Below are 26,603 nucleotides of genomic sequence, written 5' to 3'. Positions count from 1 at the left end.
CGGTGAAACAGTATGGCGGTTATCGCCACCGTAGCACCCAACCTCCCCCCTCCTGATCTTGTCCGTGACCACACAGCTCTCTCTCTGTTCCCCACCAACAGTGGGATCAGGCCTCAACAGTGCTGATCCCATATGCACCAGCAGTGTCATATTTTAGACTTTTGTTCATTTTGAATGGGACCCTTTGTGTTTTGGTGTATCAGATGTATCATCCACATCTGTAAATATTTATGGGTTTGTTTTACGCGCACAAGAACCCTGCAGCTTATATTGTTCTAGCTGTCAGTGGATGTATTCATTCAACAAAGATAAAAATGTGCATTCATTTCAAGCCAGACTTTATCTCTCTCTCTGTCAGGTATTCTAATGGTATCTATGAATAATATTTTGCAGGTCTCCTCCCGCAGCTCATTGGCGTTGCCCCGGAGAAAGCTATCAAACTCACGGCAAGTCATTTCACTGTGTAGCTTAGAGTGTTCAAAAAGTTGCTCTGAATGATTCACTGTGAATGAAAAACATGCATAGTGCATAGAGAAAACGCACTCTTCACAATCAAGATGTGACTGCAACCACAAGTTAACATTAATGCCCTGCCATCAAGATTGGGATTGTGTCTCATCTGCCTTTTTTCTTCATGTCTTCTTCCCTTTTCTTTCTTTATTTCTTCTTTTTTTCAGGTGAATGATTTTGTCAGAGACAAGTTCACCACACAAGATGATACCATCCCTGTGCCTGCAGAGATTCTTGCTGGTGGATGTGTAAGCATTACTTTAGTGATCATAAAGTCAGTCTGTAGATGAGCTGAAAAACCAAGGGGAAGAACAGGATGGGAAGAGATGCATGGTTGAAAGTAATTAATGGGGGGAAAGATTTCAAATTATTTTGTACATTTGGTTGTTTTTATTGTTCAATTTAAATACTCATAAGATCCAGTTTGGTTTGTCATGAGGTGGTTAACTAAATATATTTACTTGCCAACAGTTTTTAACAAATTAATGGCTTTACTTTTCAATATACATTTTTGTATGTATAATCAAATTGTTTTTTCACTTATAAGATGGATAACAGTTTTAGTTAATTAGTAAGTACAACAGAAATCAAATTAAATGAAAGCATTTAAAAATGTAAAGCATGCTCCTTCCATCACACACTGCTTTTTGAATGTTTGATTATTTTTATATAAAAATGCTCATATACCTGCAGGACTAGATGGCTTTTTGAGAACAGGCAAAAACGGAAAACTATGTATATAAATATATTAAACTAAAAAGTGTTCCTAATATTTTGTCCACCCCATTAACATATATGGGGGTGGCGAAATATGATAATAACACTTTTCAGTTCACCACCACTACCCACTGCAACCTCAATAATAAACATAAAGTAGAATTATCACCTTTCTGACACTTGGATTTCATCAAAAACTGAAAATGTATAAGCTTCATAAAAGTAGAATTTATGGCAGAGCTGTTGTATTGGATTGCACAGGTGTTCCTAATAAAGTGTATGGTGAGTGTATGTTGCTGATTCAAAAAGTAAAAAAGCATAGCAGCTAGAGTGATGGAGGAACCTAACTAATTTACCGCTTTGGACAAAGACACGTTTTACCAGCATTTAGACTGAATTGTTCATTGTGGATCCATAATTTGGTGAAATTCTAAAATTGGTATTCTGATTAATTGAGGTAATTTAGTTCCATTTGAATTCCATCCGGTTCAGTTTATCAGCATATGCTTCTCATTTTAAATTTCCATCAGTAAATCTTAAGTTATTTCGTGTGTGTAGGAGATCATGATGTCTTAATTTCTTCTGTCAACTCGCCATTTGCCATCTCACATAGTTTGCCTCTATACAAAACCTTTGTTCCTGAATCCTCTAAAACGATCACCACGAGAAATGTGGCGTTTTGTTTTTTTTTTTGTTTTGTTTTAAATCCGGGCTTATTTTCTACAACATTTTTATTCCTTCACTCTGCCTCTCCATTGGCTTGGTTGTGGCGAAGTGAAACAGGCGGGCCATGCAGCAGAGCCCGCAGGTTGCTCACAGAGGAGCAGGGTCTGTGGGGTCGCGACCCCTGTCAGAATGTAATTGGAGGAGGAGGCCCTGGAGGGTCCTGGATGAAGCTGGGTATAGCTCAGTGTGATTGAGTTTGACACCATGGTGCATACCTGCAGGCTCGGTCAGCTGCAGGCCCACGGACACAGTACAGGTCCCCCTTACTCACACACAGGACAAGAAGATGTTTCCAATACACACCGTTAACTGCTGGATCTGTAAAGGATGTATCCCATCTATGGCCTTCCTTTAGTGAGCAATATTCATTGTGAGTGCTTTGTATGAATTGGACCACATCCTTATGTTGTTTTATGAAAGCCTGTTTAATTATAGCTCCCATCAGAGAGAACTGAAGATGATAAAAGAGACGGGACGAGTGCATCCATCTTCAGAGCGGCGGATATTCCCCCTCCACTTTGAAAATGACTAAATGTGCTGGAGCTTTTTTTAGACCTTTGCTCGGATGTTTACAGATAAGACCCCTGCCCTGAATGTCACCAGCAGCCATCCTGGGGCCTGATTAGATTTGGGGAGGGTGATAAATGTGCCTGAGTCAGAGGGTGCTGTGCCTCGGGGCATTGCTTGCCCGGACCCCAAGCCATCCGGGTGATTCAGCGCTCTCCCCTGGGAATGAGGGTTGAATTGGGGAAGTGTGCGGGGCGAGGGCCAGGCTGGGCCGCTCACCCTGCCACAGGAGGTGCCTCAGGGGGAAGCGAGGGGGCAGAGGGCTGGTGCCAGGGTCACCGTCTCCCAACCATGAGCTGGGGCTTCTCTTCACCCTACGCCTGTTCTGACCTGACCCCAGTTGTTCCTCTATCAATGCCTGCTTTTTCCTCCTCCTGCCAAGGCCATTCTCTGACAATGTGAGATCAGATCAGGGATAAAAAGTATCTTTTGTGCTTAAGTTTACTGAGATAATTTGAGAAGTCCTACTAGGGAGAAATGCTTACACATCATTACCTTAAACCAAAGTTCCTCCCTTACATGTGTGACCTCACTTAATCACAGAAAATGCACTTAGACACCCAGCTCTATGCCTCTGACTGCAAACAGCAACATGTACACTGCTAATCAGCTGTTGGTTTTTTTTTTGTTCTCTTGAATCCTGCAGGCTGGAGCTTCCCAGGTGATTTTCACCAATCCTCTGGAGATCGTTAAGATCCGTCTGCAGGTGGCTGGAGAGATCACTACAGGCCCCAGGGTCAGTGCCCTGAATGTTGTGAGAGACCTGGGCTTCTTTGGCCTCTACAAGGTAGGTCATCACCTTTGCAGCACCATGACGTCTGCAGCATCCACCTTTTTTAAGTGTCATACAAGGGCAGGGAAAGACGTTGCTGAGATACAATACTAACAACAGGAGGAGTTTATTGTGTACGTAGGAACAGTGGAAGAAGTTTGGTGGGTATTTTCTTGATTAATTGTGTGCTCTAAAAAACTCACAGTTTCTGAAAGCCTAAGATGACTTTTGTCCAACCAACAGAACTCAGATGTTTGAATTTATTATCACTGAAAAGACAGAACAGCCGGAAATACTCACAATTAAGAAGCTGGAAAAAGAGAATTTTTGTATTTTTGCTTGAAAAATTACTGAAACAATTAGAAATAGTTGCAGATTATTTTTTTGGCAACAGACTTATTGATTAATAGTTTCAGCTCTACTTAAAGTAATTGCAAAGACCACAATATAACAGTTGCCATTTATGAGTATAAGTCCTCCATATAAAATGATATATATTATATATATATACTTATATATAAGTATTACCAGCATGATTTACTCAAGTGTTAAAAGTAAAAGTAGCCCTTACACAGAATGACCCCTTTCCAAGTGTTATATTATTGGCTTATTATTAATGATCATTCACTTGTAAAAAGCATTTTGTAACTGGTGGAGGTGAATCTTGTTTTAACTGTACGCTTATATATAACTATGCATAAAGTAAAGTATGGTACTTGAGTAAATGTACTTAAATGTTTTTTCATACTGTAATGATGTACAGATGAAATACTACTGTATTTGTACAAACATTTGTGTGTACACAGTCATAATAGAGATCAGAATCTGAAATCTGAAGATCACACAGCGCTTTTGCTGACTGTTTGCAATTTTCCAAAACAGTGTTGAACATGCAAAAAGAACTGTGGCCAACAACCAACAGCAAATTAGTGAGGAATTATGCTTTGCTACTGCTCCTTTCCAGATCCTTGTGGGTTTACTTACAGCTCCAGTCATGTGTTCATAGTCCATATTTTAATGAGTAGCAGATAGTGTGTGGCTTATTTAAAAAAAAGACCAAAGTCCATGGTGGTGCTCTGTATGTGTGTGTGATGGATTTCTCTCTGGAGGCCCAGTGCTGCAGCTCTGCCTGGGGCTCTTTGGCTCCATCATCAACACTAAAACCCCCCGTTGGTTAAACAAGACAGCTCCCAGGCCACTTAATCCCCAAGATAAACCCCCTCAACCACTGCCTCTGCCCGTTTAGCAGCCCTGTTGTGATGTCCACATATTTAACATGATATTTTTGTGTTTTTCTGGTAGGGAGCAAAAGCTTGCTTCTTGCGTGACATCCCCTTCTCCGCCATCTACTTCCCTGTTTATGCCCACACCAAGGAGAAGCTGGCAGATGATGACGGAAGGCTGGGTCCACTGCAGCTGCTCACTGCTGGAGCGATTGCAGGTAACAAACATCTGGAAAGCTGGGGGTCTCTAGATATTCAAAAAGCAACATGTTGTGTTTTTCTTGGGGGATGCGTCATATTTTCTGCTCCAACAAATGCATTTTCCTCCCATGTTCTACTCTCTCCACCCACTGAATCTCACAACAGCCTGGCTGTATATACAGTGCCTTTGTCATATTGCACTATAAAGCGATACCCATTTCAAGCCCTGCTTGAAGCTGCAGCAGGGATGTCAGAATGTAACAACATCTGTGCATAGTGAAAGCGCTTCATTATGTCTGTTGTGAAACGTCTCCTAAGGTGTACCGGCGGCATCACTGGTGACCCCTGCTGATGTCATCAAGACCAGGCTCCAGGTGGCGGCCCGAGCAGGCCAGACGACATACAATGGAGTCATCGACTGCTTTAGGAAGATCCTCAAGGAGGAAGGTTTCAGGGCATTTTGGAAGGGCGCAGGAGGTAGATACACACGCACACACACAAACACACGCTCACTTTCCCATAAGTGGTTTCATGACTGGGAAATGAGGCTCACTGTGGTGGCTGTAATTGTCTAGAAGCCACTGGAGATATATTAAATCCCACATTGTAATTTTCAAACTATCTTCCATTAGCTCGTGTCTTCAGATCGTCGCCGCAGTTTGGTGTAACCCTAGTGACCTATGAACTGCTGCAGAGATGGTTCTACGTTGACTTTGGAGGACAGTAAGTACTTTAACCCTGTTTGCACAAGTATGTGCTGCTTATTAATTCCACTATGTGCGTCTTGCCCTAATCTGACTCTCTCCTCAGTCGTCCTGCTGGCTCCGAGCCCACTCACAAACCCGCGATCAAGGACCTTCCCTCTGTGACTGCAGACCATGTGGGTGGCTACCGTTTGGCTGCTGCAACCTTTGCTGGGGTGGAGAGCAAGTTTGGTCTGCACCTCCCCAAGTTCAAGCCCTCCGGAGAGGTGAAAATCAAACCCGTGGAGTCCAAATCGGAGCCACAGGCCTCGTAAACCGTCACTCGTCATGACTGTGAGGGCTGCATGCTCCTCCAGTCATTATCTTTCCTCCAAATGGCTTTATTGAACCATGTTTCAATTACATGCATTTGAGTGGTAGTCTTACTTTGAATGCTGCATGAGTATGGCTTTTTTGCGTTTCCTTTGCATAGCTTGCACAACTTAATTGTACATATTGTACTTCTCTATAGAGGGACATTATGGCATCACAAAGGATTGTTACTGCGTTTTTACGGTGAGCAAGAGCTTTGGTTTGCATGTGTCAGTTATATTTCAGAGACACGAGGATGTACAGATGTTTTCAAAGTGTTTATTTTGAAATCATGACCAGGGTCTTGGGAAATAATTTAAATGTATTTATTGTATTTTATTGAAATAAACCATTTCAAACTGTTTGTTTCTAACGTGTGAAAAGTACATTCTCAAATTTGACACCAAGCTTTGAGATTCTTAAGGAAACAAACAATCTCTATTCAGATCAACATACATTTACAGATCTGGAAATCATTGAGCAGTTACAGCATAAACGATCATCTTCTTAGGCATAGAGGATATTCCAACTATCTCAAATCTAACCAGCTGCACCGATTGAGTGGAAGCTGGTCATTATAGAGCAATACAGAAGTAGAAAGACATTTGGATTTTTGACATTTTAGTATTTTACAAATAAGTGGAGATTTAGGACATCAAGTCTGAAGGAACAGAGATTGGCAACATGGGCTACAGTTATGAGATGTTTACATTCCTGGGTGTATAAAGATGTGATTGCTTTACTACAACTTGTGTGGACACAGGGCGCAGCTCTGAAAGTTATTGATCGATTGAAGATAAATATGTAGAGTAGATCATCTATTTGGCTTGAAGAACTTCACTGAAAATTAAGGCTCATGATAAAATGCCCAAAATAAAGACAGATAGGATTTTACAATCAAGTTTAAAAGTAAACTTTAAGGCAACTGGTTGAAGAAAGGACTGTTTTGTGTTTGTGAATATGGCTTCATGTTAGTGTCTGAAGTTGATAGCCCTGTCGCTTGTGTTTTTCCAAGGAAGACTGGTGATGGTCCAGCTAACTGAGAAGGCAAATAAGAAGGTGTGAGAAACCAGGTGTTTGCAGAGAGAGATGTCCATACTGCTTTCTGATCCAAACTTCCTCTTTTCCTTCCATCAGAACGGGGCTGATATTAACAAGCACACCACTGGTCCCTAAAGCATCACGTTCCACAGCGACTAGATCAGGCAGCCAGGCGTTGAGCTGCCAGCTCCTCTGCATCATCCCTGTTCTCGTTGATCTCTGCCAGTGTGCGAACAAAACGGGTCCACTCGTCGTTTCGCGGAACCGCAATTTGCTGGGGGTGGGGGTGGGAGGGCAAAACAGAGGCATGACTTGAATTTCAAACAGCCTTCAGCAAAGGGACCTATCACAGGTAAAGCAGCCACAAATCACCTGCTCTACTCTATATGTTATGTTTAATACCTAAATATCATACTCAAACATAGGGAAAGGTTGGAGAACTTTTACACGTAGTTAAATTCACCAGACACGTATTTTGTGGAATTAATCACTGATCGCTAAAGTAGAAATTACAGCAGGTAAGGGGCTGACTCATATCTCCAATAATATGCATAAGTGATTATAATTAAAAAAACATTAGGATTTAAGATTAAACTACAATCAGAAATGTAGTGGTAAAAAGCGGCGTCATGCTTGCTCACCTCTCCGACATCATACACAAGAACTCGTCCATCAGAGTCTCCCACAGCAATTTCTCTGCCAGAATGAGCCCATCTGACCCTGTTGAGGGCTGGGTTACCCTCCACTGTGATGCTGGCGGTAGGGACCTAAAACCATAACGCAGTAGAATACCAATCAAAGGAGCAGGATCATGCTCCGCATCCTCTAATACTGCTTCCACACATGGAGTCTTAAATAGATTTGTCTAATTAAGATTTGAGTGTGGCTCTCTTACAGAATACACAATCTGGTTTCAGAAAACAGCTTTTTTTAAACATGTATACAGTTGGTGGAGATGTAGTACCTCAGTGTCATTGTTGAGGTTCCAGAGGTCGAGATGGCCCACACCGTCCACACAAGCAAACAGAGCAGGGTGAGTCGGAGACCACATGACATCGTACACGTAATCCGAGTTGTCCTCAAATGAGTAGAGCGGCTTGTTGTTCTGCAGAAGCAAAAAGAAAAACATTATATTTATGACTTAAGTTAAAATGAGTCTATGCTGTGGGGGTTTCTATGTCTCTCTTTCTCTATACAAACGTGATTTTTAGATTTGGTCAAACATGGTTAAAGAATGCAAAATCTTATGATGTTTTTAAAACCATCCGTTTCTCATTTCCTTTTAAACTGCCTCATTTTTAGCCACGCTAATAATGGTGACAGTTTAGAGATACTGGCCAGTTGACTGGTTTGCAGTAAAAGTATCTTGACAACTACTGGCTGGACTGGTAAAAAATGTGATGCAGACATTGGTGTTGAATGAATTGTAAAACATCATCAGGTCAAATTTTCAGTTTGTCAAGTATTTTTGCTTTATGACCAAATGCCTGCAAAAGTGATGACATTCCCATCAGCATTCTAGCAGTAGTGTTAGCATGCTAATAGGCTAAACTATGACGGTAAAAATTAACTTCTAAACATTACCAACAGGCTTAAAAGACATGTTTTACAATTTTTCAAGTCTGTCTTAAAACATCAGTCAGGAGCCCAAATGAACATTGAAACAGGTTTCTCTTGCTGTAATCATCCCTCCTGTTCATACTGACCATCAGGAGATCCCTTCATAATGCAATTACAATATAAATGATTGGGGCCAAAATCCACAAGCCTCCTGTGCAAACATTTATTAAAAGTTTATCTGAAGCTAATATGAAGCTTCAGGTGTCCAAATTAGTCAAGTAGATATATTTCAATGTTACGGGCTTTTTAGTGGCAAAGTCTCTCTTTTTGTTGCTATACTTCCACCGCAGCTCAACAGGGAAACACTGTCTGAGGAAACACGAGGGAATCTGATGCTAAAAAGACTAAATGTGTCAGATATCCACTTGATATGACTAACTCAGACTGTTGAAGCCTCATATAAGCCTCAGATAAACTTCGGCATTTGGCCCCCATCACTTACATTGAAAGTACATTTAGAGGGGATCTTTAAATAGCTAGTATGATCAGGTGGAATAATTACAGCGAGGAAAACCTCTTTCAGTGTTAATGTGAGCACCTGACTGTTGTTTTAAGACAGACTTGAAAAACTGTGAATGTATCCTTTAAACAGAGTGTAGGCAGAAGGTATAATGTTGAATCTTTATGAGCTGACGATCAAACAGCAGCAGGGAGTATGGCTAACAATGGTGGTAACAATTCTTGCTGAAGATTCTTGTGTTTGATCTGCTCATTGAATGATCCAATTCCCTCACATACCAATTCCCCTAATTATCCCTTAATTTCTCTCTAAGGTGCACAGAAGAGATAGATCAGCTGTCAGTGGTCTTTAAATTGTTCTTTGACTAAATGGTCTGCCATTTTTTTTATCTGAACAGATAATGTGATGTTCTGTCTAAACAATGGAGGCGCACAATTACCAGCTATGCTATACTTTTTTTTACACCACCCTCTGGCTATTTTTTTACCTTCATGTCACCACAAGGGTCAAAAACAAATTAGAGTGGATACGCTTAGCACACAGAGAAATAAAACTTCTTTCTCCCCACAGACAAGCCTTTTTGATGAAATAAAGTAATACCAAGGTTCTCTTGGACCTTTTCTCAAATCTTAAACATGTCCCAGAACTTCCTCATACCTTGGTGCTCCACAGCTTGACAGTCCAGTCGAAAGAGGAGGTAACAAACAGGTGGGAGAAGTCCAGGGGCCCTGCAGCTGTGTGGCAGTTGATCCCTGTGATGGGCCCATGGTGGCCCTCAAACATCTCACTGATACCCGCTTTGCTGTGGAGCACACAGAAGAAAGGGATGACGATGTTTAGTAATGATGACGTTTGAATATACATTTCCATACGTTGCATGAAGGGAACAAACATTAGTTATGGACTGAGTGGAATCCCAAAGGGTTAACAGTTAATATTCCTTTTTCTAAATCATTTAGCCATTAAATTAAGCATGAAAGAAAGCATCGGGTGCAGATGGACGTATTCATATTAATCATTTACTTATATCATGTGATTACCATCAGGGTGGCAAAAGTGTCTGCAACCCCTCAACCACATGTTGCAGAGCTGTTACCCAACTGAGGCTCTAATAATTAACGTAGAGAGGTAAATACTCAGCATGAGTGATGCTTATGCATTATTAACTGTGATGAGAGTATCATACCATTGTAAATGAGGTGGAAAATTATTCTCCCAATTACAGAGGTGATTCTGCTATGCAAAACCTAGCAGCTACCCCCTCTCTGCGGTCTCTGGGCACAGTGCAGGACATTTCGTCTTGGGCGAACATGTTACTCACTGGAAGCTCTGATTTAAGCCACATTTCTACGCTGCCCTGACAGAGGACCATCCGCCATGAGCGGAGCCCCGGTCTGTTAAATGAGAACATTGTGGGATGAACTGCAGTTTTAATCCTCACTGGGACAACCGACTGTAAACAAACTCTCTCACCCAGAGGAACGTACCCAAAAGAGAAAAAAAAAGGACTGGGAAAAAATGATTTGTTTCCCCTGCATGTGTGCCCTGTTTATGTTGAACGACCTTTACAAACACAACTGACAAGCGGAAAAGAAAAACAGGATGACTGGGCAGGAGTGAAACCACAAACGGCAGGAGATCAAGTGTTGGATTTGTGTTGCACTGGGAAGTGAGTGGGCTATATTTATTTGACACACAGTTCTAGGTGGGCCTAACAAGTTGCCTCAGTTTCCTGGCGGGGTCCCGGAGGGACACGTGGTTGGTTATGTATGCACCTTCCATGACGACACGACATGTAGACAGAGCCGTCCTCGCTGCCCACCACGAAATTGTTGACATCTCCGAGAGGGAAGGACATGGAGGTGACAGCTACAGCTTTGGACTGCTTGAACACCAGCTCCATGCTGTCCTGCGGAGGGGAGGGAACATGGAACAACATCCATAACAAGCTCCCTGCTCAGGCTTTCTGTTAACACACACACTGCCAAACACAACCTATAAAAATCACTTGACAGTTTATTAATGAATAATCTAAATCCAACTAGCACTTTATAAAAAGCTGAAGTTTGACATTGAGGTCTTGGCAGCACAGATGAAATGACATAGCTAGCAAAGTTAATTTCCTTGAAAGTGAAAAATGAGTTGTAGAACAAATAAGGGTAAAGCCGGGGGAAATACCAAACTGGAATGCTAAAAGGAAGGAGTTCGGCCAAAATGTTTGACATTTAGCATGAAAGGAAGTGTGTGGAATGTGAAAACTGAAGAGACAGAAAGAACACAAAATGTAAAAGCTAAGCTCAACTCTTTAAAGAAGGTGTATTTTTGACATAAAATTCACATTTTATAAGTCTTTAATCCTAAATCATGCATGTAATTTAAAAATATTCCACTGATCACCTATAGGGGGAAAAATCCCACACACATTTTCTGTATGTATTACCTGTGGCTGAGAGAGCATGTCCAGGCTCCAGGAGCACATCTTGCCATCGGTGGAGATGCTGATCAGGTTGTTGGCATTCTGGGTGCCGACAACATTCACACAGTACACTGGGTGCTGCAAAGACAACAAGGATTTCTTTTTTCATCTTCTGCTGTGTTAAAATAAAGTACAAACTCACTGTGTCAGGTGTTTACTGTACCGTGTGTGCTGCTGCTGACAGCGGAGTCCTCTGCACTGGGGTCCTCTTGTTGCTCCTGTTGTCCCACAGCACAATCTGCCCTGAGTACGTGCCCCCCACCACAACGTTCGGGTGGAACTTGGCGAATGCAGCAGACATAACAGCAGACTGTTGAGAGAGAAGAAAAAGTGGAGAAATTGATGAAAATGTGCACATTGGCTATGAGAAAGCCCGGCAATAGGCCGATTGCCATGTAGCAGAATGTCACATCCAATCAAACAAGAATGAAGGAAGAACACATCCAGGCCTATGTCATGCATGAGCATCTTTAAGTTTTTAGTTTTAGGTCTTTTGAAATTACATGAAAGTATATTACTTATGTATCTTCTCTGAAATTGGTTTTCCATTCAGAACAATAAAAACTGTTATAAACTTTACAGTCAAAACAACAAATCTTCCACAGAAGGAAGTGACCTCCAGGCAAAACTGTATCAAATGTCTGGCTAAATGGTGGTAAGTTTTATATCAGCAACACTTGAAATCTTCAAAGCTGCCAATAATTTGTACACAGAAAACAACAACTTGCAACAGCTTTTTTCCTGCTTCATCTCAAAGTTATACAACTCTTGTTGTGCGTGTTCCCTCATTCTTGAAACACAACCCTACACATCTTTCTTCACTCAAGCCTCAGTACAGACAAAACAAACCCCAAGGCTGGCCAACAGGATTATTATTTATTTTTAGATTATGACTTTACGCATGATTTTTATTATTATGTGTTTAGGAGGTCCACACGCATTCACTGCTTAACCTTTCACAATCTTACCTTCATATTTTTTCTAAATGGACTTTTCTTTGACAGAATTGCAACATATGGATGAGAGAAATCTCATTTCCAGCCTACTTTAAGGCACAGTGCAAATTGCGTTCACACTTCTGTTCAGTTTTATTCATCTGAGCAATACGCCGGCATCGACATCCGCTCTGGAGGCAACAACATGTGGTTCTACTCAACTTGTCTTGCTCTAGGAGCCTCGGGGAAGGCAGTATAATAAAGCTGGGCAGAGCAGAGGAGCTCTGCTGCTCTCCCTGCTTGCTTGTCAGAACACAGGGCCCTTGTTTAGATGCATATGATAACCACCCCTGCCCCACACACTTAATCCTGCTGCAGTGCTCGGATTCCATTCAACTCCTGCGCCACAGGTCTTCTCCGGCGTCTCACAAACATGTGTTTGTGGATAGATGTGGTGGAGGTGGATGCCAGCACGGTGAACTCACAACATGGATAGAGGCAACAGGGTGAGGGGTGTGGGGGTAGAAGAAGGAGGAGGAGGAGGAGGAGGAGGAGGAGGAGAGAGGGTGAGCAAACAGGGGTTGGTTGGCGGGGTTCCACGCTTGTCATGGAAGAAGCCACTCGTTAGGATGAGGGGAGGGAGAGTGACAACGAAGGAGGGGAAGATTAAAGAGCTGAGAGGATTTGCTTTGGGTACCTGACAGTGGAAGACATACTCCGGTGTTGTCTTCTTGTACTTCATGTTCCACACTAAGGCCACGCCGTCTGGCTCGTGAGGAGCGTCCTCGTTGTTGTTGTATGAGGCAACCAGGAGTTCAGGATACTGGTGACAGAAAAATCAGCTCAAATGAATGTTTGAGGGGAGGCAGACATGCCCCCCCAGGCTTGGCTCCATATGAGCATGCCTGGCCTGCCTTGTGTGGTGCTTCTGAGAGGCTTAAAGAATGAGTAACCCTAGTTACGTGTGTCAAAGTTGCCCTACCCCCTAAGAACTTTGGTAAATTAACGTTTTTATTTCCTTTCATAATTTTAACCCAAAGCTAAAAGCTTAAAGCAATTAGAGGAGCACAGTAGTAGACTGAAACAAGGCTCTTTTAAAACTGAAGCCCTCAAAGAGTGTTTAAAACACAGGCAGAGACTATAGAAACACTATCCAGATGTAAACAAACCATTAACCTCTGCTGCTTCTAATACTTGATCTGTAATTTACAGTTTGTGAATACACAATCTTAAATCACAAGGGTATGGATTTCGCTCTGAGCGAGTAAATCCTGCGAACAAAGAGCTGGTGTTCAATCACTGTCAAAAGTCATTGCAGAATCATGCATGAAATGACCTTAGACACCAGAGGAAACAAATCATTACGGCCTCTGAGTAAGTGACAATTTGTGTGGGACATAACTTACTTTTCCTGCGGGACTTGTAGCTAAAAGTAAATGCTGTCAAACTCAAGCTATGTAATCATAAAGCATTATAGCTGTGCAAAGCTAAGTTGTTTCAACAGTCAATTAGCAATGCTTCTGCACACATCTGTTTTAACATTGACATTTTGATAATTGCAAACCATGTCTGAACGGTGCTCTGAGAAATGTGTTGATTCAATTGTGAAACAGAAAACAAAAGTGACCTGAGGGGACCAGTCCAGGCAGGTGACGACACGATGCTTGGACCAGCGCTCATCCATAAACTGCCTGTTGAGAGAGAGCTTTGCACCGGCCTGGATTTCACTGGGGAAAAACAAAAGCACCACAAATCAATAAAAGCACTTCTTCAACAGACCAATTACAAGCTTTAAAAAAAAACACTTGTTGTCTACTTATTACCCCTCCTTCTCCTCCAGGTCACGGCCACTGTAGTCAAAGAAGACGTCCACATGCTCAGATAGAGCTCGCTCAATAATGCGAGTGCTGTGGTCGAAGAAATTCACAAACTCCTCCGAGTGCAGGATCTGGAGTTTTTCCTCCTCTGTCAGCTCGTGGGGGGGTGCTGTATGGAGAAACACACACACACACACACACACACATACTGAAATATAGTGAAGATCCTCACTGCTCACTGCCTTTGTGATATAGAAAAAGAAACCTCTTTGTACTCTGCAGAAAACTATTATAATATGTAATTGTAAAACCCCTAGAAGAACTGAAGTGGCTCAATTTCTGCAGAGTATGTCAATTATGCATCATCGCTAGTAGTGGAGTACCTTCCTCTTCCTCTGCTTGGTCCGGTTTCTCAGTCTGAGTCTCGACTACCGGTTGAGGCGGAGAAATTTCTTCCTCTTCTTCTTCTTCTGTGGATCAAAACGTGAACTATGTTAAACACAATGAACGTTAGAAAAACCACACCTATGAATTATAATTCTATACATTAAAAACTGTAAATGATTTTTTTGTGATATCAGATTTGTCAGAATATAATTCAAACCAACAACTTTCACAGAACAAACGATGAGGCCTCTATACAGAGGTTTCATACATTTTGGCACAACATCTTCCAACTTAATTATTTTCTTCTTTCAATAAAAGCTCCACCCAGTGATTATGGGGACAGCAAAAGACTGATGCCTTGCATTTGTTTGGTTTGTCAGCACAATGTTGCCTTTCAAAAAGAACCTGCTCCTCTAAAGCCGGGAAGTTTGTCATTTGTGTTGAAGGGACACAGCACAGCGGGTGTCTTGTTGTCATAGGGACCCCCGTCTTTCCCAACTGTTAATGAGACTGCAGCCATTCAACAGAGAGTCTAGCTGTCAGTGTAGCTGTTTCCTCTGTGTCCCAGTAGCAGGTTGCCCCCTTCTAGGCCACGGGGCAGCAGGGCAGAGGGGTGTGGAGCAGCTGCCCGGGCCCATCCCATTGGTCCGTCCAGATGACGGCATGGTGCAAAAGCAGATGGTGATGCTGGGATTGTCTTGTGCTCTTCAGAGGTGGCATGGGGATGGCACAGAGGTTTTCCGCCTGGCTGCTCCGAGACAAGCTTCTCCCTGAACGGCAAGCCTGTGCAATTACCGTCCTAGCAGGAGGTCCTGCAACTCCTATTCAACCTCAGAGAATGTACAACAAAATACAGGCCAGACCAGCTGGCAAACTGCACACCTCAAAGAAGATGAATGTGCTTTTTCAAAACACATCTCTTAGAGACGGTATATAGCCTATGCTTTCAATGTAAAAAAAAATAATAGCAAAAGAAGGACAAAACAGATTCATGAGGAGAGGAGAAATACTTGCCTGGTTCATGCAGGCGTTTATCTTGGTATGAGCCTTATAGTTAATCTAAGATGACAGCGCTGCATGCCAGAATTTCCTTCCTACTGAGATAATCTAAATGATAATGTCATCTGTCACTTTGTCCATAAAGTGATTTATCCCCTTTTCTCAGATGGAGGTTTGGGGAAGAAGGGTATTGGGTGCACTGATGAGTTTACAGAACTGGGTTGATGACACAAGCCATTTCAATGTACGGCCATACTCTGCAACCAACAGGAGAAGGTTAAAATCTTTCCTTTCAAGGGCCTCAATCAGGCTTAAAGGAAAACAGTAATCACTGTCTTTCAGCTAGTCCCGGCCGTGCTCATCAGCCCTTTCCCTGGTGAGGCAGCCAGAGCAATCAACCTGCCAGGCATTAGGAGCGGATAGACAATCTGAAAATAAAGGGTATAATGCACCTGCCAGCCAAAATGGCCATTTGGAGAAAAGCTAGTGATCCTGGTGACCCTGCTGGGGATGTGTAGGGGGGAAGTAGAGCATGGGCGCATAGGGAGGGTGAGTGGTGGAGGAAGGGGTGGGGGGTGGGGTTTGCATTTAACAGAATTCACCCGGATCATCGATGTCCCATCCACTAACACCTCCTCTCAAAGCAAGCCCAATTATGGCTTTTGTACCACTTAAGAAATAAAAGCTTTTTTGGGGGAGAGCCGGACAGGAGGGGGGGAGTGGGGACTAATCACAGGTCTTATTCAATAGACAATATATTAATGCAAACACGGCATGAGGCCAGTGATGTGCAAGTGTAAAACTAAATGACCTTTGCTCTCTGCTGCAGATGTCTCTCCCTTTCTATATGCCCAAACAGCACCAGGGTCTGACTTCACCACGTGCAAATCACTTTGCACAAACTACAGACTTCTTTCTCTCCTGTATAAAGGCCGATAATGAAACGGCAGGAGACAAAACTCCACCGATACACAAACCCACACACGTGCACTATCATTTATTGTTTCCTGAAATAGAGTACTTCTAGCACCAGTTTCTAAAATGCATTTTAAAAACTGTGATTGACTTTATCCAAGTGCAATGTCGACATTTGTGCTTGTATCATAGTGCTAAACATTTGTGTGAAGTACAACACATTTAGAATTGCTGCAAGGTAAATAAAAACACATCAGCAGTCACTGTTTAAGACTTTGTCATGTGTGAAACATGAGTTTTTTCCACCAGTGATTACACTTGTCTCTGATGACAATGAAGTCTAAAGATCACAAAAAGGCCAACAGAAAGCAGAGGTCCTAAACCAATACTCGCCTCCTTCAAAAAAAATGTCTGTCACACATAACATGAAAACTCATAATCTGTTAAATGAGACTGAAAACATGGACCAAATTATAAAAGGTGCCAATACTGAAATCATACAACCATACACTAATGAAAAAAGGAGAATATACAAAAATTTCTGTTCAAATATGATAAGCTACTGTATGACAGAGGGACACAATAGATATTTAACAGTACTGATCATCAAGTGCATACAAGCTGACCACAATTACAAGTGGCACTTCAAACAAGAAGGCCATTAAGGGCTTTTGTGATTAAAAGTTTTGACCTGCCTCTGAATTCAGAGTGATTAAAACAATCACATTCAATTAAATATTAGATTTACTAAACTGCTCTACATATTTCATATTCCTGACAAGCCTTTTTAAAAACTGCACCAGACCAACCACTCCACATCCCCCAAACCCCCCACCCCCAACCTCCAACAATATCTTACTCCATAATTACAGCCTCTTGTTGAGGAGTGCATGCTGATGCTGCATATTACCTACTAGTGGGAGCACTGTAGCGGCGGCACAGATATTCAACGATCTCCGGGCTTTAATCAATGTATTTACTGAACCTACAGATGGAATAGCACTGATTTAAAAATAAATTTTAAAAATTTGTAGACATCTGAAAGGACACAGATGATGAGATGTCAGGACACATGTGGCTAACGTTAACCGTGCAGCTCATCTTGTGTTTTGAAATGAGGTGATACTGTCAAGAAACACAAAATCACATAAAATGAAGATTCTCATTAACTGTTGAGGGGGTTTTCTTTGGGTCAATAGAGCGGGTGATGTTAAAAAAAAAAAAAAAACTTAAATCTTTTACTTCTTTCTCTGAGGTGTCTCACAGACACTGTGGGAACCCTCGTTTTGTGGCAGCCAGGGCACGGGAGCCGCTCCCTCTGATGCCGCCGCCCGCTGACCTTGAGAGTGCCGCGCCGTTGCCTCCTTTTGACAACATGATAAATCGCTCAATCAGAGAACAGGCCTGACGCCACCCCACACATCAAAAATGCGCCGAGGGGAGCAAGCTGGGAAGGGGATGCCGTCTCATCGAGTGCCAGAAGTGATGGTGTGAAAATGCACAATGTCACTGAGTGTGTTTTGTTATGTGCCTGTTCGGTGAAGGGAGAAGACAGGGAAGCGAGGGAGTTGATGAAATGATTACATAGTGGCAGAGAGGGGAAGGGGGCCTCGTGTTGAACAGCTGGCAGAAACCATCGTTGTTTAACACAGTTTTACAATACCCAGTAGAGTCCAGAGTAAAAGGGAGACGAGGAGCAGAGGGATGCTCTTCATCCTTCACTAGTTCTGCTAAGACTGTTTCCACAAAATCACACAATTTTTTTTTTATCTTACTCACTCTGCATGCCACCTCAGAATTTTCTACACATCACCTGATCGAACGACAACCAACAATCTGTATACTGTTTAAAATCCTAACCAGGCTTTCAGACGTATTTAAAAAGATGTGTTAGCTGATGCAAATAAATCGAGCAAACGGCTAAAAAGACAGACCCGTTCCAGTGGTTGAAGTATTTTAGGATCTGTGGCTAGTTCTGATATGTCTTTGTAAAAAAAAAAAAAAGAAAAAAGAAAAAGAAAAAAAAGTAAAATACTAATCAGGATTTCAGTCAAGCATATTATTCTCCATCTGTCATTACATAAATCAACCACAAACAAGCGGCACACTTACAAATATTGCATATTTTATAGAACATGTGTTCAACATGTGGACGTTAGCCCAAATATTCTCTTTGGCCAACCACATGAAAGCTTCAGAGCGGCAATTACATACATATCGACATGCTTCAGAGGCAGTAAACAGTCGTATGTGCAGCGCTTCATATCTTCCCTCCCAATCTCATTTCTTCTTCCTGTCACTGGTTTTCTCATCCTGCTCGTTAATTATACCAAAGCATCGCTGGTCGTAGAGCTGCGTGTGGGGCTCAGAGGAGCAGGTCTTGTCTGAATTTAATCTGTGCCCTGACTTCTTACATTTCCTGGGCCTCATTTTTCCTTCACTTTCATCTCAGCGCTTGGTAAAATCAAATGTCCTCCACTTGTTGTTCACTTCCGGTACCCACTTGTACGCTCATACAGAGCACAATACCCGTGTTATGGCTATTTGTCAGGAAGTGGTGCACTTTTCTTGTAGCAAAATAAGCTTTTGTTAGCAAAGAAGCTATACCTTTTAATGGACAATTACATTTCTGTAAAACTCTCTATGAATCCACGTATTCAAGCACACAGTTAAGTATATGTTGTCCTGGTTTTTCAAAGTTAACCTGTACAACAGTATATTTAGTATCACCTTCTTTTTGCTGGGTCATGACAGGTGTCTGGGTCTCTTTTGTGTAGGACACAGTTTCACGTGGAGGGAAGTCCACTGTAGTGATTTTGGCCATTCCCAGTTTTGGAGTTCCCCGCCTAAAAGCACAGAACAACTCAAACTTTGCAATGATCAAGATCACTGTATAACAGTTATGATTTTATCAAGAGAAAATATACAACAATACTCCTACTATTGTATCATTTCATTTTGTAAAAAAATCTCACCTCCTTACAGGAAGAATCTTGTGCTGATCAAAGTAAGTAAATGAGTGTTTCATGTGATGGACTTCAGATTAGTTTATCAACCAGTGCAAATTAAAAGATATTCTCTGACCAATCGTGCATGCACGACTTGACTGTCTTACTGGACTGTATTAACTGAGTAATGACTGAGACAAGTAATCATGCCATAGATTGAGAGAAGGGAAAATGACCAGGAAAGGAGAGAAGAGAGTGTCCAGTACCCCAGCTCAGAATCAGAGTGAAGTTGAAGTGTGGACGGGTCAGAGTCCCAGTGCAGAGTCCTGGTTAGTGTCACAGCAACAAGGCAGCATTAGTGAGAGAGACAGGCAAGCACAAATGAGGAGAGGAGATAAAGTTAGCATTATGGCACACAACATGCTGATTGGATCCTTGGTCGGTTAAACCTGGATGTTAAAACACACCTAAAACTGGATTTTTTGATATATTTTTGTGTTCAGATCAAGCTTGAGTCTGCCTACACGAACCCAGAGATGTAAGAATTCATCTGCTTAAAATGCATGGACACACAGACCCTCTGAGGGGGATGACACAGGGTGTAATGTGCAGCCTGCGGGGCTGATACAGCCTGAACTGTGTCACACCAAAGGCTCAGAGTGTTGTGTAGACGGAGAGGGAGGGAGAGAGAGAACCCTCAGGGAGAAAACATGACCTCCATGTGTGTAGGAAATGGCCATGCTGGTGAGGGAAATGAGTCAACACGTAGGGGGAACAGCTCCCTGGGCCTGATGGGACACTGGGGGAGCTTAAATTTCAGCCCAGGGAAGGGGCTCTAATTAGGGGTTAAAAAGTCCCCCAGGCATCACAGCAGCCTGCTGTTTTATTGTTAATTTAGGATCGCCTTAATTCAACGGCACACAAATTAAATAAACATGCACTCTGTTGGCACAAACTCATCATCATTCACTGTAATGGTATGAGACTTTGTAAAGGTTTTAGCTCAGTTGCTCTTAATATAATCAGCTAGAGTTTTGAGTGCTACAAAGCTCACAAAGCAAAAACAATTACAAGGACAGTGGAACATTTTCTTGCTGGCATAAGCACAACTGTTACAGCAAAAAGCACAAAAGAGCTTTAAAAAAACAGATATAGATACGAATAAAGCGTTTTTTTGGCTTAGGTAGAGAAATACTTATTTCTTACAAAAATGGACCTTGACTTTGTTTCTACAATTGTAATATACTGGAGGGAGAAAAAGATCTTTGTGATTCAAACATTTTCTGAAGACTGTGTGTGTGTGTGTGTGTGTGTGTGTGTGTGTGTGTGTGTGTGTGTACCTGGGTCCCACGGCTCCATCAGAGTCCTGGCTCCCTGCCTCACTTGGCGTGCCCGCCGATTTGGCAGTCGGAGACATGGGAGGAGGGACTACATAATGAGACAGACAATAATAATCTGTTACAATGTAAAGATGCTAAGCGGTTCACAAGAATGAGTACAAATGCATCGGTGCCGCAGTGGCAGCTTTGTTCAATCAAATGTTGTCAAATCTTGGGAGGTAGTTTTCCTGCCACCTAAAATATCAGTAAGCATGTTGTAATGTGTGTACAGCTTGAAACTGGTAGCAAAGCAAGCTAAACATACAAATCAGAGGTTGTGGTAAGCTCAGCCTGCCTAAATTGACTTTGTGTTTTTTATTTTGTGGTATTTTAATTAAATGAAGGTTTGAAAAAATGCAATACCTTGCAGAACAGAAAGACTATGAGATAAACACACGAAAATGATTTTTTTTCTCTCATTTCCGGTTCAAGGTTTTTGAGACTTCTACAGAGTCTTTTATGGATCTCTTCTGCCACCTGCTGTTCGAAAAGTGACAGTGCTCTAAAAATCCAGCTCTGGGTGGAAACCAACACAAGTACAGCAGATACTAGTATTATTTTACAAATATTTGTTTCTTTTATCAGTTCTTCCACTAGTACAGTATAGGTATTTATTGTGAAATCTACTTTTATCTATAAATTGAAACTTTTATTCTTTAAAATTATTAACTGTGTTTTTCTCTGTTGCTTAGGAGAAAAAAAACTGTAGTATAAACTGCAACATGTTAGAGTAGTCATGTGCACATCCACAAAGCCTCAGTGGAATAAGTGATGGGTACAAAAATCAATTAAACTGCAATACAAGAAGTACCTGCACACTAAATCAAAGCTCTCTTTAATTTTCTTTGCAACATTTTAACCAACTACAGGGCTTCCAGAGGAAAATACCTACAGGAAGGAAATGAGGGATACAAATATGGCAAAATGACCAGTGACATCATAATCATCTACATCATATGTCTACAAGAAGGGCAGGTAGGTATATCCATTTAAAACATGAGGGGACAAGGTGTTGAGGGAGTAGATCCAATGAGTTTCCCGCCCCTTCTAGGCAGTTTTGCAACTTTTTCAAAGCCCAGATATCTCAAAGTATATTAAAGTATAATATTATGGCCAACCAACTTCAAATGAGCTGCTAGGGGATTACGCTGACTACATGTTTTAGATCTGTAGTTCAGCATATTGGATTTGAATTTATAATAATAGAATTATGAGAATGAGAATGATGATGAGATTAAACTGCTGTGTTTAAGCATTAATTTGGTAATTTAAGTTAGTAATTTAAGTTATTGCCCTCTTTATACATATACTGTAGAAGCCATAACAAGGAAAAATATGACTGTCCAAATATCATGACAGCAAAGTGTGTGACATATACTGGCAAATGAGCTACTGTGACTGTTTTTGTTTATAAACAGGTGTATTAGAGGATACATGAAAACAGGCTTCTTGAAGACATGTTTTTCCTACGGTTATATTTAAAAGGCAGAAATCACAGTTAAGCATGAACAATCCCACAACAGGTCATATAAAACCTACCAACAGGAACCTCTGGGGCTATGCCCATACTCTGTAGCAAGGCATCAGCTTCACGTCTCTTTTTCTCCAGGTCAGAGTCGTCCTGGTGAAGTGCTGCATCTTTCAAATTGTCCGCCTGTTTGGTCATTAAAACAAAATATGTCATATATTCATGCAATCTCTAAATATCCACATTCCATTGCTTTGATCTTTGAGAAATACAGTGTAGAGGACTTAAACTTGTTCACAGCTGTACCATGTTTTTATCCACTAATACATTTTTCAGGGTAGGATACATTCAGTGATCATACCACAGTTGATAATCCTCAGTTTTTCTATGTTTACATCATTACTTTCCAATGATGAGAAGTACATGTGAAAATTGCTCATTGTCAGTACTGCAGATTATTGTATTTCAGTCAACCCACTGCCAATAAAGCTGTCCAAAGTTAACAACAGTGAATAAGAATCCAAGTTAAAGTGCCTGATAAAATAGTTTAAATAACTGTAACAGCTTGCTAAAGGTGTGTTTTTTCAGCATCAGTAACACCTTGAGTACACAGAACATTGATTTATGAAAAAAGAGGACACCCAAAAGCAGTATTTAATTTAATGCATGTATACTAAAAGGACAGCTTTGCATACATGTCCATCGTTTGAGTGACAAGTATCATTTGTCCTTCAGCCTGTGGTGGAGATGAAGATTGTCTCAACCATTTTCAGACCAAATCACAGGGTGCAGGTGTGTATGAAGCTTTCATTTACTGTACATTATTCCTGCTGGTGTCTGCACACACAGTAGTTTGAGATGTCAAGACAAGGCTATCAGAGCTTATTTTCTTATCTTCAGAAGAAACTGTATGCTGCCTATTATTGTTATGAAAACTCAGTCAGATGATACATGATAATACACATGGACTCATTTTAGTTGTATTGTTTTTTTGTTTTGCTTTGATTGTATGAGGTAACGGCCAAGTTCAGTGTTTTCATAAACTCTACTTACTCTCAATCAACTGGCAAAAAACTACACTAGAAAAACATTTTCCTTTGCTAACTTTATTTTGATGTCTTAGATCATCGATGTACAATGTATTTTCTACTCGATACACACACACACACACACACACACACACACACACACACACACACACACACACACACACACACACACATATTTATATAAACTGCACAAATCTGAAGTACTTGATGACAGAACTATGACAACTATGAGTGTCAAATAACAAGTTTAACATCTTAATCTGCACATAAACTGGATCATTAAGAGAGATTTTTCGATTTCATATACATCACACAGCTAATTATGTGATTAAATATTAACTTTAATATTTAATTCGCCACATATGCGATGGGCCTGTCCAAACTGCAGGGGTATATGGGAGGATATTAAAAAGGAAATAGAACAATTTTGCATACAAAATTAAACTTTGACCCAAAGCTATTTATCTTAGGCATACCGTTGGGAAATCAAATGGTGAAAAAGAAAATGTATTTATTACTTTTAATAGCTAAAAAAAAAAAAGAGAGATTACAACCCTATAGCTCCAGCCACAACTCCCAAACTTAAAACAATGACAAAAAAGGTTAATGAGGTGTTTATTGTGGACAAGGTCACAGCTAAAACAAATAAAAATACAGCTGAAAATTGATATTTTCATGGATATATGGTCCATGGACATCATCTATGTCAAAAAAAAGAGCTAGAATATAGAAATTTGCAATTTTCCACTGTCTTTCTTCTTCTTTTTTTACCATCATTATGTTAATTAAGTTTTTTTCTTGAGTTATACCGTGGTTGTTTTTCTTTTATATGATGTCTTCATGATATTCCATGAAGTTTATATGTAAAGATAATAAGAGAATGTGGAGATATTAATGTACCAAGTGATGGAATATTTGACTTGTATGGCATAAATAAAAAGTTTTTTAAAATGTATGTGCATTGCATCTCATTCACAAGAGTTTAATAAATACAAACAAGTTACAGATGACTTTCTGTGTAAAAACAATGCTGCTGTTTTTAAGATCAGTACACCACTTGTCTCAGAAGAATCTTAAATCTCTGTAAAAGTCCTCAGAACATGTTGTGTATGTGTGTCAAAATAACCTTCAGTTTTCCAGTTTTATTTAAATTGTTGTGAACTAAATTTGACTCAGATACAAATGCTGGCTGTCAGTGAGATCTTGTCGATTTCTGGAGAAGAATTAAGCATACAGAGGCAATTTGCATTTGAATTGAAAATGATTTTGCCATGTTCACACTGAGCCATTAATAGTTTTGAAGGTGTTTACTTACCATATTCATTTTTGCATTCAATATCAGTGAAAAACATTTACATGACATGATAACATTTCCAAAATATTAAACATACCTCTTTCTTCTTGCGCTCCTCCTCCTTCCTTTTCTTCTCCTCTCTGATTTGTGCCAAACGCTGCTTCTTCCTTTCAAGCTCTGCTTTCAGCTCGCTTTTGTCAGACATGATGCCACAGCTGTACACAAAAAAAAAACATATTTTTTGTTTTTCCCTCATGTTCTGTCAAGAGTACATTGGAAAATGATGTACTTTTGGACAAATAAATCTCTAGTTTCCAAGAAAGTATCAACATGTTTCCTGTCAGACTATACTGTGTACTGATGAATAAAGGCAACAGTGCTTTAAAAAGAAACCCTAGTATCTCCTGACAGCTGATGCTCTTAGCTTCAGTACCACCTTTTACTGTACTGGAGACAGCAAGCTACTCCACTTAGCAGATCACACAATTGTAATAACCTTAGTGTGTCACAGTGTTTTCTGTCATCCCTGCTGCTGCGTGAGTTGAATATCTTAGAGTCCCCCTCCACTCAAAAATGTGTTTTGCTTCTTGTTCCCACAGAGGAATATTTGAGCTTCATTGTACAGAATGACATATGCGCAGAGTTTGAAACTAGAAGGCTGTTTTCACATTCATCTGCTGAAAGTTTCTCTGTGCTCAGTGAAAATATGAGCTAAAGGGGTGGACCTCCAAGCATGATTTGTGACATCACAAATACTTTTGAAGCCAATCCTGGTCCAATCAATATTCACGTTACACAAGTGTGATGTAGAGACATGAAGCCTCCAGTGTACATACACCGACGATGGACTTCACAGTGAAGTAGGAGACATCTTGTGTCCAGCATTCAAACTTTTGAGATTACATATATTTGCTTATTTTTAGATTCTGGATGTTTAATGAGAGAGAATGTGTTATTTCAAGGATTTCAAAGATAATTCATCTTTTTTGTGGAAAAACTATATCGTAGAGTATTTTACATACATCTTAAAATGTGTTTGGAGGGAATCTTCAAATGTTTGGAAAGAAATTAGGCAGTTTCTCTATTAAACGTCACTCAGCTTAAACCGCAGTCATTCTAACCAGTCATTGTCAGCTAGCTAATAAAGAGCCCCACCCTACTGTTCTCACCGGTTAGCTTAGCACTGCGTTATCTATCCGTTTAAGATATATGCCTCCAATCTATATTGGCTTATTATAAACGCATTCATACTATAAACCTGCTCCATATTACATATTTTATTCCGCTTATTACACCATAGTTTCACTGGAAAACACTGCGGCATCAACCCGGCCCCGGCTAGTTCTCCTTGTTATGACTGGCTAAATAGCTAACTTAGCCATCCATATTATACAACAACTCCTTACAAAGACCACACGGAACGTTAATGAAATGTGACGCCTGCGGTAAAATATTTCCCACTCACTAAATATGGGATTTGCACAATTCAGCCTATAACTTGTATTTAGCGATGTAACTTGGCTTAGCTGGGTTAGCGTTACTGGTTAGCCCAACGGTAGCCGTTAGCCGGACCCTTTTACTACCTTTTACTGTCATGCACTCTCATCCCTACTGAAACACCGACAAATACTTTAAATGCCACAAGGTTGTGATACTACAATTAACATGACAATTGTGAGTAGTTAACAAACCTTAAAGCAGGTTTTCGACCTGATAGCAAATGCCCGTAAGCAACACTCAGCCAAAACAAACGAGCGTTCAACCAACTACGGGTGCTGCGAGGAGTCAAAACAGCGATGTGGCTTTGACGTGTCTGTGCTGTCATCTGGGGTCAAGCGTCAAGTGTTTGAGTTGGTGAAATATTATTTAAACAGCAGCGTTAATTTCAAGACGAGTCTTTGGATATAGTGCTTAAATTAAGTGCTTAAGTTAAGTGGTTCATTTTTAAGAACATCATCTTTGACAGTAATTAATATTGAACTGTAACAGAAGCCTAATGGTTAAAGGACAGGTTCACAGTTTTTCAAGTCTGTCTTAAAACAAC

General features: G+C 40.8%; 2 protein-coding genes across 5 annotated transcripts in view; one reads left to right on the top strand and one right to left on the bottom strand.

Moving 5' to 3' along the window:
- LOC121906775 (calcium-binding mitochondrial carrier protein Aralar1-like) overlaps positions 1 to 6,133 on the top strand; it is a 28,773-nt gene extending 22,640 nt beyond the window's left edge. For both annotated transcript variants that reach the window (XM_042425872.1, XM_042425870.1), the window contains exons 12-18: positions 394 to 446; positions 678 to 758; positions 3,167 to 3,307; positions 4,595 to 4,733; positions 5,035 to 5,193; positions 5,349 to 5,439; positions 5,527 to 6,133. In XM_042425872.1, coding sequence (XP_042281806.1) covers positions 394 to 446; positions 678 to 758; positions 3,167 to 3,307; positions 4,595 to 4,733; positions 5,035 to 5,193; positions 5,349 to 5,439; positions 5,527 to 5,734 — 872 coding nt within the window. In that variant the 3' untranslated portion in view covers positions 5,735 to 6,133. The remainder of the gene's footprint in view (positions 1 to 393; positions 447 to 677; positions 759 to 3,166; positions 3,308 to 4,594; positions 4,734 to 5,034; positions 5,194 to 5,348; positions 5,440 to 5,526) is intronic.
- On the bottom strand, positions 6,084 to 26,358 carry dync1i2a (dynein, cytoplasmic 1, intermediate chain 2a). 3 transcript variants are annotated; one of them, XM_042425867.1, is made up of 17 exons: positions 26,251 to 26,358; positions 24,657 to 24,774; positions 22,288 to 22,402; positions 20,710 to 20,797; positions 19,606 to 19,695; positions 19,152 to 19,267; positions 14,504 to 14,590; positions 14,127 to 14,289; positions 13,931 to 14,030; positions 13,001 to 13,126; positions 11,532 to 11,678; positions 11,333 to 11,446; positions 10,668 to 10,801; positions 9,550 to 9,694; positions 7,777 to 7,917; positions 7,454 to 7,579; positions 6,084 to 7,086 (listed from the first exon to the last, which is right to left on the bottom strand). In XM_042425867.1, exons 2-17 carry the CDS (start codon positions 24,762 to 24,764, stop codon positions 6,973 to 6,975), a joined length of 1,914 nt encoding a protein of 637 aa, XP_042281801.1. In that variant the 5' UTR covers positions 24,765 to 24,774; positions 26,251 to 26,358; the 3' UTR covers positions 6,084 to 6,972. The 3 variants fall into 3 exon arrangements, with proteins under 3 accessions (XP_042281801.1, XP_042281802.1, XP_042281803.1); XM_042425868.1 differs by having other exon boundaries at positions 19,636 to 19,695; XM_042425869.1 differs by lacking the exon at positions 19,606 to 19,695.
- Between the last annotated feature and the right edge of the window lie 245 nt (positions 26,359 to 26,603).

Source organism: Thunnus maccoyii, chromosome 11 (assembly GCF_910596095.1).
Source record: "Thunnus maccoyii chromosome 11, fThuMac1.1, whole genome shotgun sequence".
Taxonomy (NCBI): domain Eukaryota; kingdom Metazoa; phylum Chordata; class Actinopteri; order Scombriformes; family Scombridae; genus Thunnus; species Thunnus maccoyii.
The sequence above is the reverse complement of the archived record's forward strand: the minus strand, read 5'-3'. Positions and strand labels throughout refer to the sequence as shown.

Coding starts and splice junctions, on each gene's coding strand:
- dync1i2a (XM_042425867.1), bottom strand. CDS start 24,764: ATGTCTGACAAAAGCGAGCTGAAAGCAGAGCTTGAAAGGAAGAAGCAG. Junction 19,268..19,605: donor CTCTCTTCTCTCCTTTCCTG/GTCATTTTCCCT, acceptor CTGTGCTTTTAG/GCGGGGAACTCCAAAACTGG. Junction 10,802..11,332: donor ACATGCTCTCTCAGCCACAG/GTAATACATACA, acceptor TCCCCTCCGCAG/GACAGCATGGAGCTGGTGTT.